Source organism: Helicoverpa zea, chromosome 22, assembly GCF_022581195.2.
Source record: "Helicoverpa zea isolate HzStark_Cry1AcR chromosome 22, ilHelZeax1.1, whole genome shotgun sequence".
NCBI lineage: Eukaryota > Metazoa > Arthropoda > Insecta > Lepidoptera > Noctuidae > Helicoverpa > Helicoverpa zea.
In genome coordinates this window covers 6,749,939-6,763,004 of record NC_061473.1, presented here as the reverse complement: position 1 = coordinate 6,763,004, position 13,066 = coordinate 6,749,939, and the positions used below count along the sequence as shown (strand labels likewise).

Genomic DNA, 13,066 nt, shown 5'->3' with positions numbered 1-13,066 from the left:
TCCTTTTGATCATACTGCATAGGTACCGGTCGGCCCGGGCCTTTCGTAGTGTTCCTGAATTTGGTTGTTAGCAATGCTCAACAGGCTGTCAGTGTCATAATGACAGCAATTGACAGTACGAAACGTGACATTGTTTAGCTATAGAGGTTATATTTATAAGAATACATGAGAAACATTAAAAATCACAAATTGCAATAAATATTAAAACCAATTACTGTTTTATTTAATATCGAGACAGTTTCATTCAAAAATTTAGTGTAAAATCTAATTAGAAAGTGTATAAGTTGTAAATAATGGCGGAAGAAGGAACAGGGCTTAAGCAGCCGATGACTGACGAGGAGAGGATCGCACTGGCCCAGAAACTGGACAAGGAGTTAGATGACTTCATTGACAGCCTGGAAAAGAAACGGTACACGGAAGGATGGCCCGAGGACAAGTGGGAGGTGAGACAAAAGTTGCTAAACTATTCCTGGGTGACAGAGGCTATATTTTTATGGGAACTGGTAGATTTTCTCCCAAGACGCGGGTGAAACTGAGAAAACCCGCATCCCAAGGTCCACTTCTCGTTCTAAGATAAAAGGAAGCATAGTATGTAATTCTGATGTCATATTAGCTAGGTATTAATACATAGTGCTTTTTTTTGCCATGGAAAAAATCATCAAATTATCCCCTCCCGCTGTGGGTTGGCAGCAATGAGGTAGTGTCAGACTTTTACTGACAAAAAATCCATTGTGCTCCTTCATAGGCCTTTTATGTACCAGGGCCGTAGTAACTCTTTCAGACAATCCCACAGCCCTGGAGGTATATTATAGTGCTAACTTTCATTAACATCAGTTCAGTAGTTTTGCTTTAAGTGTCACAGATATTCACATATTGATCCAAACATTCATGGTCATCCTTTTAAAAGATTTAATAACAAAAGTAAAATTTTCACAGTCAAATACATAGTTTTATGTTTATAATTTCAGGAAGAAATGGACAAGCATCCATTTTTTATGAAGTCAACACCAGAAAATGGGCAGCTGTCTCCACTTGCGGAGGGGCTGGCTAAACTGAAGTATGATCCTGAGGAGAATACACCAGTAGAACTGGCTGGAAACTACAAGGAGGATGGCAACTTCAACTTTAAACATAAAAACTATAGATTGGCTATTTTAGGGTGAGTGATTAAACCTTCTTAGTTAGTTTAGTATATGGTGTTACCATATGCAAATAGTTTACCTAAAAGTGTAGGAAAAGTTCAGCTACAAGTGTGGTGACAAAAATGAATGAAAGAAGTATGACATGCAAATAATTGTTTGACTTTGACTTGGAAGTACATTTTTTATCCCTGTTTGGATCAAATAGTTTAAAAGATTTAGAACATGGTTATGAAAAACAACCATCTTTAATATTATTTACTTCTGTGATGTATACATAACTACAACTCAATTCCATTTTTTACTTAGTATTTAAAAATGTTATTAGTGGGTCATTGTGAAGGGGAAACGCTCAGTTGTCTTGATAGTAAAAAATTGAATAAATTAATTCTTAATAATTGTTAATATAGTTGTGTTTCCAAATTAGCCACAATGTGCTACGCCACTAACTTGGATGCACCTAAATACTTTTTGTTACACATAATTATTTTTACAGTTACACAGAAGGCATCAAACAGAGATGTGACGATGCTGAAATCAATGCAAGCCTATACAATAACCGGGCCGCATGTCATTGGCATCTCAAGAATTACAGATCAGCCTTGTTTGACAGCGAGAAGGCACTAACTTTCAACTCTAAACATACCAAGGCAAGATTACGCGCGGCCAAGGCAGCTCTCGAAATAACCAAGTACGATGTCTGCATTGAACACTGCCAAAAATTATTAGAAGGCGAATCTAAGGAGAAAGACATTGTTGAACTCCATAATATAGCGAAAAAGAAGAAATTACAACAAGAACGTGATCAAAGGAAGAAAGAGAGAAAAGGTGAGAAGGAAAATGAGCAGAAGGAATTGGTGGTTAAAGCAATAATTGAGAGAGGAATTAAAATTTCGAAGTGTGATGATGAAGACGATATAGATTTGTCTAAGTTAGAGCCTAGTTTACCAGGAGCGCAGGACGCGATAGTACATGTTGAAGATGGTGTTTTAAGGTGGCCAATATTACTTCTATATCCAGAATATCAAATGACGGACTTTATCAGAGCTTGCCCCGAAAATGTGCCGTTACGAAGTCAGTTAGAACAACTATTCCCTGCGCCATGGGATGAAGAAAATAAGTACAACTGTTCTAAAATCAATGTCTATTTCGAAGGTTACGACAAAATGCCCCATGTAGTTGATCCTACCAAGAATTTGGGCGACTTATTAGTGGTCAAATATTTTGAGTTGAAGGCTGGCACACCCGCGTTTTTTGTACTGCCTCGAGGCACCAGTATCGAGCGTAGATTTCTGGAAAGTTACATTTAATTGTAAATATATTGTTATATGTATATTTTATTTTAAGTTTTATTTCTAAATAAATCAAGTTTTACATTTTGTTAGAAGATTATTTTTACTTTTGCAGCCTTGATACTTTGACTTCTTTCTCTTATTCTCATGACTCATTGCAGTCTCACACAGCGGCATTATTTAATTAATTTGTTGTTGCAATAAAACAAAAGTGAATCTACAAAATAATATATTATTCAATATCCTGTTCGTCCATGTCGTAGCCCTGTTGGTGCGCGTAGAACGGTCCGTTGGGTTCGTAATCCTTATCATCGCCCATTGCAGGGTATGGGTGGTGGGGAGCTGCACCCATCCACTGGGGGTACCAGTAGAGACCCTGGGGAAATGGGAAATTATATCACGACATAGTATAAAACAATGTCGCTTACTCTGTCTCTATGTCCCTATGTATGCTTAAATCCTTAAAACTACGCGATGGATTACATGTTTTTTTTTTAATAGATAGAGTGATTAAAGAGGAAGGTTTATATGAATAATAACATCCAATAAATAGCGTAGAAATACTGTTATTTTTGAGGTCTTTTGCAACCGTGCGAAGCCGGGGTGGGTCGCTAGTTAAAGTTGTAAGATATAAAATATTCTGGTAGATTATACTTTGTACTTGGTTCTGGTAGATATGTCTGCATGCTGTTTTATCGTATATAAATAGTATGATCCGCATCCCGAGGAAACCATTTAAGCCTTCGTAGGCAAAGTACATTTCCATACTAGTATGGCTCATCCGCTTTTGTTAAATAAAACCTCCATAGTAGTCGCCCATAGGCTTTCTCAGTGTAGGTAAGATTTGTGTTGTCTACGAAGGTCCTATGAAAGTCAGCTATCGTTACCTTATTTCCGCCAGCAGCGTTGCAAGTAAACCTGTCGTCGTGAAGATCGATGGAGTCCAAGTAACTCTTGCCCGCGATTGACCCGTAGTTCGGTGGGTACATGAACAAACAGCCATCAAGGATATCTGTATACAGAAATATTTCATTAATCATTTGTTTGCACTATAATCCTGTGACTGTACATTTTAGGCTCATCGGGGGCTTGATTCTGCTGATTTTACTTAAGCGACATACGATTGATATCCAACTAAGATTCAATCCCAAATCAATTACGATTGAAGCGTATGCGGCATTCCGCTACTTTTTCTTTTAAATAAACGTTTTTTATTCTTTTTTGTGATTCAATAATGAATCATAGGTCATCATCATCCTCTGAGCCTTTTCCCGACTATGTTGGGGTTGGCTTCCAGTCTAACCGGATGTAGCTGAGTACCAGTGCTTTACAAGAAGCGACTGCCCTATCTGACCTTCTCAACCCAGTTACCTGGGATACCCCTTGGTTAGACTGGTGTCAGACTTACTGACCTTAATAAATGAATCATAGGTATTGTCTGCAAGTGATTTACGATTGTAATATTTATGATTGTAGAGCAGACTTCCCTATACACAGAATGGCAGACCAACCAATGGCAAACCAATGAAATGTCATTGGAATGATCGGTCTTCTTATATTAGTAGAAAAATGCCCCGCAAAGGTTAAAACTGCTATTGAGATTCAATTTTCACATTATTAACTTAGCAGAATCGAGCCCCTGGAAAGCGGTCATTTCAATTTCTGGCTGGAAACAGTGCTCGGCAGTGTTGACCGTACGTTCCGACCGAATCACATACAAAATCACGCGCGTACCGTCAGCGTAGCTGTGCGCGCGTTCATAGACTTTCACAGATATAGCTATGTCGAACTGTTTCCAGCCTAAGAAAGTGCAATATCTTACAAGGCACAGTGATGTTTTCCTCATCTCCATCTCCTCCGTCAGTCTTCGGAGTCGGTTCAATATACGGCGGCACTGCGTCGATACCAGTGCCCGGGTCGCCCGGAATTAGGAACGGACCTCGACAAATAAAATGTAACAAAATGTTTGATTAATGCTATGGGTTGTGATGGTAAAAATAATGTTTTTGGTGAACGAATTCAAATCAAAAAAATCGAATTTAAATTTTGGTGGCATAATAATTCGCCACGCTCACGGCATGGTCTGGTTGGTATATAGATGTTTACTTGTGCAGGTGTTGGTGCACTTTGCCTAGCATAGACAGACACTGTTGCATTTTTTGTGGTATGTACTAGCTTCCGCCCGCAGCTTCGCACTCGTAGATGGCGCTGTATGTGAAAAAAATATTGTCCCGCTTTTCGGTTGAAATTTTTCCTAAATTTTCTTTACTATAAACCTCACGGAGCCTGAGACCTTTCCAACAAATGCAAACCCGTGGAAATCGGTTCGTGAGTTCCGGAGTTATAGCGTCAGGAAGGAAAACCCGACTTATTTTTATATAATAGATGACGGTATCTGATTGATATTTATGGTATCAAAATAATGTCTAGAAGTTAATATTTAAGACCTGTATATTATTTAGGTCGGAATTACTATATATTTACCTCCATAATGATTAGTGTAGTTCCACTCGCAGACGTGATGATCGCATATCAGCGGGGAGTGGGGTTCTTTGGTGTAGTACGTGTTGCCATTAGGTAAAGTCTGCAACCAACATAAGTAAATCAACCAGTTTAGGCTGCCCACTCACGTCCGATAATCGGTGACCAATTTTTTGTAGGGGAAAAAATAAGGGATCGTTATAATGTGTCCTGCGAAAAGTCTGAGGCGGGCAGCCTTAGGGCTGTGGTCATGGATTCGTCACCGGTAATTCCAAGGGTCACGTACTCATTCAAAAGCTATGAATTTTTCTAGTAAACAAGTCACACACATAATTACGCAACTACGAAATGTGGTAGAAGTCAGACGTTGTACATTAGTGAAGTGCAACGAACATAGATTTAAGTTTTATTTACTAACACATTTTGAAAATAATATAGGTAGAATTTTATTATATGTTAGTTTAAGGTGTTTATCTATGGGCCATTGATGCCAGGTAAGTAAGGACTCTTTTAGTCTATAGAGGTCTATAGTTTGCCAAATGAGCATTCAAGTTCATGAGTTCAAAATTGTTCTTACAAGCAAATAGTCGTGGTGTCGATACCGAACGCCTTGGATATTGAAGTCCAGTATGAAGGAGCCTGACGTGATGATGCAGGATGCGGCAGACAGTGGCGGTAGCTTGTACATCTCCGTGCCGCATTTGACGATAGCCTTCGGTAATGTGGACACATCGCGGATTCTTTGCAAGAGTTTCTTGAAAGGAAACCTGTGGCAGTTGATTGGTTGTTTAGATGCTGTAAACATAACTTTGGCCTGTTTTCGCACGTTAAACAACTGTTTTATTGGAACTTCAACGTGAAAAATCAGAGTAAACAGTTGTTTTGTAGAAAACTGAAATGTTTGCTGAGGGTGAACTTGGGTCTACCTGTCCCCTTGCTTTATTTTTTTTTCATATAATATATTCGATTTAAACAGAAAATGTGCTAGCTGCTTGTCTCGCATTGATTTTAAAGACACCGTGATCTTGTAAGTTCAGAGCTAAATTCTAAGTAACCAATAAAAATGATGTGGTGAAGCAGTGTTGTTATAGTGGCTGGTAAATAAGCTACACTGACCTGAACACACAAATGCCTATATGGCACTCCAATCCATGCAAGTAATTGTCCGTTGGGAAGGAGATGCTGGGGTCGTCCAGGAGATAGTACTTGGCTTCGTCGTGGAAGTGCAGGAAGCCGAGGAACACGAAGGACCGGTCCTTGCAGTAGGGAGCAACTCCTCGGCCCATGTTGTAAATGTCGCTGTATAGCTCCGACATGAAGATGTACACGTTTTTGCCGCAGTAGAATTCTTTAGGACAGAAGTTATAAGCCAAGATTATTTTCGGAATCATAGAACGATATGTTTTTATTTCTATTGTTCTATGATTCCAGAATAACTCAAGAATAAAATACTTTAATCGCTCGCTTTAATTATTTTAGTTTGAGTTGTTATTTCTTTAACTAATAATGGTCCTGTAGTTTTCGTGTTCTTTTAAGAAGACAAGTTTTATGAACCTACCAATGAACTTCTTCGTAAAACTCGGTTTAACTCACCTTGGCTCATATAGAACTCCATAGGCACTGGTCCTCCCGTGTAGGTGGCCTTTCTTTCCGCAGCCACCGAGTTATGGTTCTCATACATCGTCAGCATGTTGTCTATGACGTCATCTAACGTGATCAGCAGGACCTTTCCGAAAGCAGTTCATTAGTGAGGTATTGCGAGGACTGCCTCCGTTAGTTTAATTGTTGCTAAGCGCAATAACTATTTCTTGAACAAGGTCCCGGGTTCGATTCCCGGGTCGTGATGAAATCGCTTTGTGGTTTTAGAAACTTATACATTTTATTTGCTAGAAACTTAGAACACAAAGCAGCCCGAAGTCTGGAAGTTGGTGATTGATACACCCGTGCATCGGAGAGCACGTTAATGTTGGTCCCGCGTCTGATCTCTTTCCGGTCGTTTCGGATTCCCGTCCCATGGGCTATGAGAGTGAAGGAATAGAGAATGCACTCGTGTCTTCGCAAATGCTTGTGCGCTATAGGTAGTTCTGCGCAGCTGATCTTATATAAGAACAGCCGCCGTGGCCGGCAATCAGCTAAGAGGACATCATCATCATTTCAAGGACTCTTTGGTGCTTTGAATTTATTATGGAAATAGTCACATTGGTCTTACCTTCAATTCTTGGATGTGGAGTTTAACGAAACGTCCCAAATGATCCGTAGCTATGTGGATTCTTTCATTTATAAGATACTGCGGAGCAAAAATGTAACTTGCTAATAATTCGTGATATCCAAGCAAAGCATCTTTAATAGGTTGTATGTGTTCTTGTGCAAAGCAATGTCATATTATCGAGTAAAATAAGCCACGAAGAAGCAAGAAGCCACAACAGAGAACAGCCGTCCCCCCAAAGGTACCTAGGTATAATGAAAGGTAAAATGATTGCCTAGCTCTTTCTTGGTAGGGGTACCTGGTCTTCAGCAGTCTTAACCCTCAACATTTCATTCTGGTAGAGCCACAGGTTGTCCAGCTTGTCCGTGGGGTCGTGGCCGTAGATCTCGAATGCGTCTATGATCATAGCCAGCGTGAGGTTCTCGTTGGGTTCTTGGCAGCATGGGTGGTTTCTTATGCTGTACGGTCGCTAAATTACGAAGATTATAATTTAGTAATCAGCTACTGTTAAACTCTACAATTTCTTCAAGCTGTGCCCTATGGGGTCCATATTGTTGACTGTAAAATGTACCACCTGTACCTATAACATATGGAATGCTAATAGAGACTTGATTATTGAGAGCTATAGATACTCGTAGAGACTAGATTTTAGCGTGTTTTATTTTAGCAATCTAGGACTCAATCATGCAAAAGTACCCCGACTGATCTTGAAAATTCTTGTATTATTTTGGCGCCCAACGTGGGACACTCACTTCGATAAAGAAACTTCGTTTGCAGATAGCTAGTTTTTAATGATTTTGACGTTTATTTTTAAGTTTTAAAGATAGCGTGTTTGTACCTAGATTATATTTATATTAGATACATATTTATAAGATTTTATATTAAAAATACTTACAGTTATCTGTACAAGAAGGAGACATAACAGAAACAGCACGCATGCGTGAATGCGCGCGTCCATTTTGTAAGCATGGCGTCTGATCGTGTAGCGAGCGCGGGAGTAATTAAACAAATTGCCAATTTAAATGGCTGCCTTATCACCAAACTGACCTTGATAGTTTTTATTGAGAAAATATTGTACTTCTTGGAAAGTTAATACTCATTTGGTAAAATAATAGGACTACGCCATGTCACCTTCATATAATTTATAATTGGATTCATCCTTCTGAAAAATATTGGCGTGGCTTCCTCGTCACTTTAAATATTATTGGAGTATCTTCCTAACTTCTGATTTCCAGTTATCACTTTAAAGTGTCTTGCACAAACTGCAGGTATCTCAACTTGTTGAAAATTGCATACTTATGGGGGAGTACCACAGGGTAGAATATTTGGACCCATGCAAAATAAAATAAAACAAATATCGAATAACATTTTATATTATTTAAAATACACACCTAGAATTGTTCATTTCATCACAATACATATTATTAAGTATATTTATACAACATTATTGCACTTGGATACATTTCTAAATATTCATATGGATACAAGCCTGGATAAGTTAATCAGAACTAAACGGTTAGGCGTTATCGAAGACAAGCATCTTTTTATTATAAAGTTTTACCATCGAAACTTTGGAAGCCCAATTTCTTATATTAGGTATACAGATGGTAGAGTATTTAGACTGATTTCAATTTATTTATATAGTTAATAAGATAACTGCTTGGTAAAGGAACCCATCCCCTGTGACACCATATTTGAGACTTAACTTTTCTTTATGGTGTTTTACAGCCAGTTTCTTCATCAAAAGTTAAAGCCAAAGTAAAAGTCAAAGTAATGTCTAAAGTAAAAGTAACGGTCAACTTCAATTTTTCTATTAGTTTTGCTGTCACTTTAGCCTTGAAAAAACGAATTTGACCGTTACTTTTACTTTAGACATTACTTTAACTTTAACTTTTGACGAAGAAACTGGCCGTTAGAGGTATTAATATTCGCGCAGTAGGTACATATCCACGTTTTCAGTTTTTGGTATATTATGGCAAGTTTCAAAACTATCTTTAATACATAGTAAGTTCTTCTCACATGGGATAATTTCCATTATTTGAGGACATTGCGACAGTTGTAGCAATAACATCTACCTACAAGTAGATGAACAACATTTTTGAATTATATTAGTACCGATTTAATCTTTTTTTTACATAAAGGTTGTCTTGCTTTGAGAAGACTGTTCGTCTACAGCCTTTACATCATATTTTTATATCCTTTTATTAATTTCGTTAATGTCATTGTTGTCAACTTTTAATTTACGAAAGTTATTGTCATGTTTCCCAGTTTCTTCAAAATCATCTGTATACTTAATATAAAATATTTGAAAACGTTGGTATCACAATAATCACATATTCTCACAATATCTCAATGTAACATAACTATCTAGTCTAATCAACATGTATAATTTAGTACAATATTCTATTAATATAATCAACAACAATTATATTTAGAAGTGGAAGACTTAGTTCGGATATAGTCGTCTGAATATGAGCTAATATACTTCTCCAGCAATCATCTCAATAAATAAAATGTATAAGTTTGTAAATAGATCTTTCAGTATGACTTAACACAAATAATTAAATAACTTTTTTTATAAACTAAACATGTTCAATATATACGTTTGCTTTTCTTTTTAAATTAGGTGTTTCAAAATCGGAGTAAACTAGGACTTGATAAAGTATCAATGATTTACAATACAATACCTAAGATTAATGTAAATATTATCCAAATATGTTTTTGATATTTATACGTAAGTACAAGCAGATAAAGTCGCTGTTGATGGCGACATTATCAATGTAAGACTTCGTTGTTACATACTTCAAAAACGTAATATTTCATTGGAAGACATTGGATTAACAGTACTTCATACAATATTTGTAGAATAAGCTAGACAATTATAACTATATACATAAAAATCTGGAGTAAAACAAAGTTGCGAAGGCAAAAGGCGATCGTTCTCTTAAACATTAATTATTGTCACTATACGAAGAAATAAGTCCGCTAACAAAAACTATTTGCCCATGTACTAAACAGACCTAAGATACAAAACTTATCAATACACCGGTCTAGGTACATAAATCATGCATTCAACATTCAGCCGTATTATTATCGCGGCAAAGTTTAGTTTACGATGTACGCGTAAATCTAAAAATAGTTCAACAATGAGTCTATTATTATGGGAAATTAGAACGGCAATCCTATTTTGAATGCCTTGATCAGAGCCGATCCAGAATCGTACATACCGATGACACCAAAAAGAACACCCAGGGCTATTATGAAGTAATCATACGCAATCCTTGTGCTTTCAAGTGTGTTGCCCTTCAGTTTGAGGTGGAAGTAGGCTGGCCAAATGAAGCTCAACATAGTTCCCGTGAAGCTGCCGATGAAACCCATCAGAATAGCGAAGTGGGGAATGAATATTGCCATCAAAATAGTGAACATTATCACTCCCAGTCTCCATGCAAGTCCCCACACTTTCAGTTCGCCATCCAGTGCATAAATTACTGGGAATATTGTTTTAGGTTTGCCTCTAAACAGAGCACGCTCCAGCAGATCACACGCCGCATAGTAAGGCAGAGGGTAGCTCAGTACTGCCTTAATGACAAGGAAAAAGTTGACTAGACCCTTAAATCCAGCTGAACGCAGGTTATTCGTAATCACCTGTTGCGTATCGTTTTGGAAAGTCAAAAAGCACAAGTATCCGAAAATGGATTTAAATGCTGCAGCCGCAATGTGAGACCAATCTAACATCCATTCGAATTTGGAACGATCTTCCATGTTACCTTCTAGTGTTGGCAGAAATATCTGCGAGGTATATGAAAAAACAATGACGCCCAAGCTGATGGGAAAGTTCTCAAAATCTAAAGTCCATTTGACCTTAGACCAGCCCCAGTCGCCGATGTTAAGGATACAGTAACCCAGAACGATAGCGTTTATTATCAAGTGGCTCATGGTACACCAGAAGGATAGCATACTGACACTTTTAAGCGATTTCAAGAAAGCCAAAGGCAGAAGGAATATGCCTGTTAGCATCATCCAAGACCTAGCGTCAATAGCGCCATCAGGAAAGGTGCCAATCATTAGATCACCACACACGACGACGTAAAGAATGCATGTCATTACCAGTTCGATAATTTGAGCGAGATTGACAATTCTTGCGCCATATTTCCTGCCGAAGCATTCTTTAGCGATGCTTACATAGGAGTCACGAACTCGTACACGTTGACCCGATACAGGATCGTCTTCATAGAGGCATTCGACAAGGATCTTACCAGTGTAGCAGCAAATATGTGCGATGCCGATCATCGCAGCGATGGCCCAGTAACCGCCTTGTAGGACGGCGAACGGTAGGGACACTACGAACATACCCTGGAAAAATAAATACAAATACATTAATCAGTAAGTCGCAGGTGACGTTTGACATATGAATACCGAGCCTCTTTTGTTTTACATACCTGAATAGCATTAGTGACGTTCCAAGCTGCTTGGTATTCATTGATTTTTGCGCCAGGCGGGCCACCACCTTCCTCGAAGCCTCCGCCTTCTTCAGATGAAGCGTAAAAATCTACGCTTTGCATGCTCTGAGTCCTGAAATCCCAAACAAATGGAAATGGCTGCCTTATCGCAATATTTTCAATGATTGTTTTGGATGTTATTTCTACCTGGGAGCTCCATCTTGCTGAGGATAGGTGTTCTGATAGCTGGTGAAGGAGTCTTCGGCCTGCAGGGCTCCGCTTAGGAACGGGTTCGTAGGATTAGTTGACTGGTAGCTAGGTGATGTGGTTTCATTCATAGTTGATAGTTCGCAGCTTTCACCCATATTGTCTGGAAGATTTTTAAATCATGAATGTTATGAAATAATGTAAAGCATCTGAATCGAATGAAGTTTTCACGAAATCTAAAGATCAGGAATGGTTACTTTTGCGTTGTCTTGAAGAAAGGAAACTTTTTTACTTCATGGGGCCCAAAAAATAGTCTTGGTTTATTGATTAACCTACTGACCTTCTACCAAAAACTCACCTAAGTTCGCGAACCTGACGTTTTGTGGCGGACGTGGAGGAGCGCCCGGCTTCTCCGGGATCTGTTGCCTGACAGTCTGCATCGTCACGTCCAGCACATTCCTCAAAGGAGGCAACTTGAACTTGCCCAGGTTTATCATCTTCAAGCCGGTTTGTACCTACTTCACGCACCTTATAGGCAGTATAAGCCAATCAACTAGCGATTTTATATACTTAATTCATATACTCTTGCCAATTAAACTTTAAAATTGACACCAACGGGAAGACATCGATTTACTATCTCGGTAAATATAATTTCACTTTCTATTCACGAACTAATTTATAAATATTATTTTAATTCTTATCACTATTGGAAGACTTCTTTACACTACTCTAATTTAGTTTTTATTACATTATAGTTTGAACGTGCCTTTGGTATTTGGAGCAGCCATTTTCCCCATCGATTTACTTTATTATACTCATTGTTTTAAGGTGTCGAATTTCGATTATTGTGTGTTATTCACTAATGTTTTTTCACGAGCTTGTGGTTTTAACGTTTTAAGGTTGATTTTTGTTGGGTTTTATCATTTTTAATACGTTATTCGGGGATACAATGGCTGGTCGGCACGGTGGGTCGCACTGTGGGGTTGAGTCGTGCGGCGCAAGGGAGCTGCGCGCTGGAGCGATCGATAGATCGAGTACACGCCAACATATCTCACGGGAAGGAATGTTAACTTTTGCTGAACGTTTACTTAGTTTAGCGTTTTACACCTGCCCTCAAACATACTGTTATGACTAAGGGGTAGTTTGTTCTTTCTCGCTTATGCGCTATACCTTCAGCTAAGTTGACCTAATTTTTCGAGCGCTATTTCATAAAATAGCACTTACAGGGTTTATGCGAAATAAATCAGTACACGGCTTCTGTGATATAAATACATTAATTTTAAGTCTTCTTCTGGAAATTCT

The 13,066-nt window shown here is 38.4% G+C and overlaps 3 protein-coding genes across 3 annotated transcripts; 1 reads left to right on the top strand and 2 right to left on the bottom strand.

Annotated features, from left to right (window-relative positions):
* The first annotated feature begins 147 nt into the window (after nt 1-147).
* Nucleotides 148-2,523, top strand: LOC124641363 (DNA polymerase interacting tetratricopeptide repeat-containing, protein of 47 kDa). Its single transcript, XM_047179429.1, has 3 exons — nt 148-443; nt 969-1,159; nt 1,636-2,523. The coding sequence occupies exons 1-3, from the start codon at nt 294-296 to the stop codon at nt 2,447-2,449; spliced, it is 1,155 nt and encodes a 384-aa protein (XP_047035385.1). The 5' UTR covers nt 148-293; the 3' UTR covers nt 2,450-2,523.
* Nucleotides 2,524-2,663: 140 nt separating this feature from the next.
* On the bottom strand, nt 2,664-6,602 carry LOC124641445. Its single transcript, XM_047179512.1, has 7 exons — nt 6,506-6,602; nt 6,029-6,260; nt 5,490-5,679; nt 4,916-5,015; nt 4,254-4,370; nt 3,319-3,443; nt 2,664-2,807 (listed from the first exon to the last, which is right to left on the bottom strand). Exons 1-7 carry the CDS (start codon nt 6,600-6,602, stop codon nt 2,664-2,666), a joined length of 1,005 nt encoding a protein of 334 aa, XP_047035468.1.
* A 1,878-nt stretch (nt 6,603-8,480) lies between these two features.
* On the bottom strand, nt 8,481-12,698 carry LOC124641361 (vesicular inhibitory amino acid transporter). Its single transcript, XM_047179427.1, has 4 exons — nt 12,123-12,698; nt 11,765-11,927; nt 11,558-11,690; nt 8,481-11,471 (listed from the first exon to the last, which is right to left on the bottom strand). The coding sequence occupies exons 1-4, from the start codon at nt 12,259-12,261 to the stop codon at nt 10,287-10,289; spliced, it is 1,620 nt and encodes a 539-aa protein (XP_047035383.1). The 5' UTR covers nt 12,262-12,698; the 3' UTR covers nt 8,481-10,286.
* Nucleotides 12,699-13,066: the final 368 nt, after the last annotated feature.

Coding starts and splice junctions, on each gene's coding strand:
- LOC124641363 (XM_047179429.1), top strand. CDS start 294: ATGGCGGAAGAAGGAACAGGGCTTAAGCAGCCGATGACTGACGAGGAG. Junction 444..968: donor GGCCCGAGGACAAGTGGGAG/GTGAGACAAAAG, acceptor TTATAATTTCAG/GAAGAAATGGACAAGCATCC. Junction 1,160..1,635: donor TATAGATTGGCTATTTTAGG/GTGAGTGATTAA, acceptor TTATTTTTACAG/TTACACAGAAGGCATCAAAC.
- LOC124641445 (XM_047179512.1), bottom strand. CDS start 6,602: ATGCTGACGATGTATGAGAACCATAACTCGGTGGCTGCGGAAAGAAAG. Junction 5,680..6,028: donor ATAGGCATTTGTGTGTTCAG/GTCAGTGTAGCT, acceptor CAACTGCCACAG/GTTTCCTTTCAAGAAACTCT. Junction 2,808..3,318: donor ACGCTGCTGGCGGAAATAAG/GTAACGATAGCT, acceptor CCATTTCCCCAG/GGTCTCTACTGGTACCCCCA.
- LOC124641361 (XM_047179427.1), bottom strand. CDS start 12,261: ATGATAAACCTGGGCAAGTTCAAGTTGCCTCCTTTGAGGAATGTGCTG. Junction 11,928..12,122: donor CGTCAGGTTCGCGAACTTAG/GTGAGTTTTTGG, acceptor AAAATCTTCCAG/ACAATATGGGTGAAAGCTGC. Junction 11,472..11,557: donor ACGTCACTAATGCTATTCAG/GTATGTAAAACA, acceptor TTATTTTTCCAG/GGTATGTTCGTAGTGTCCCT.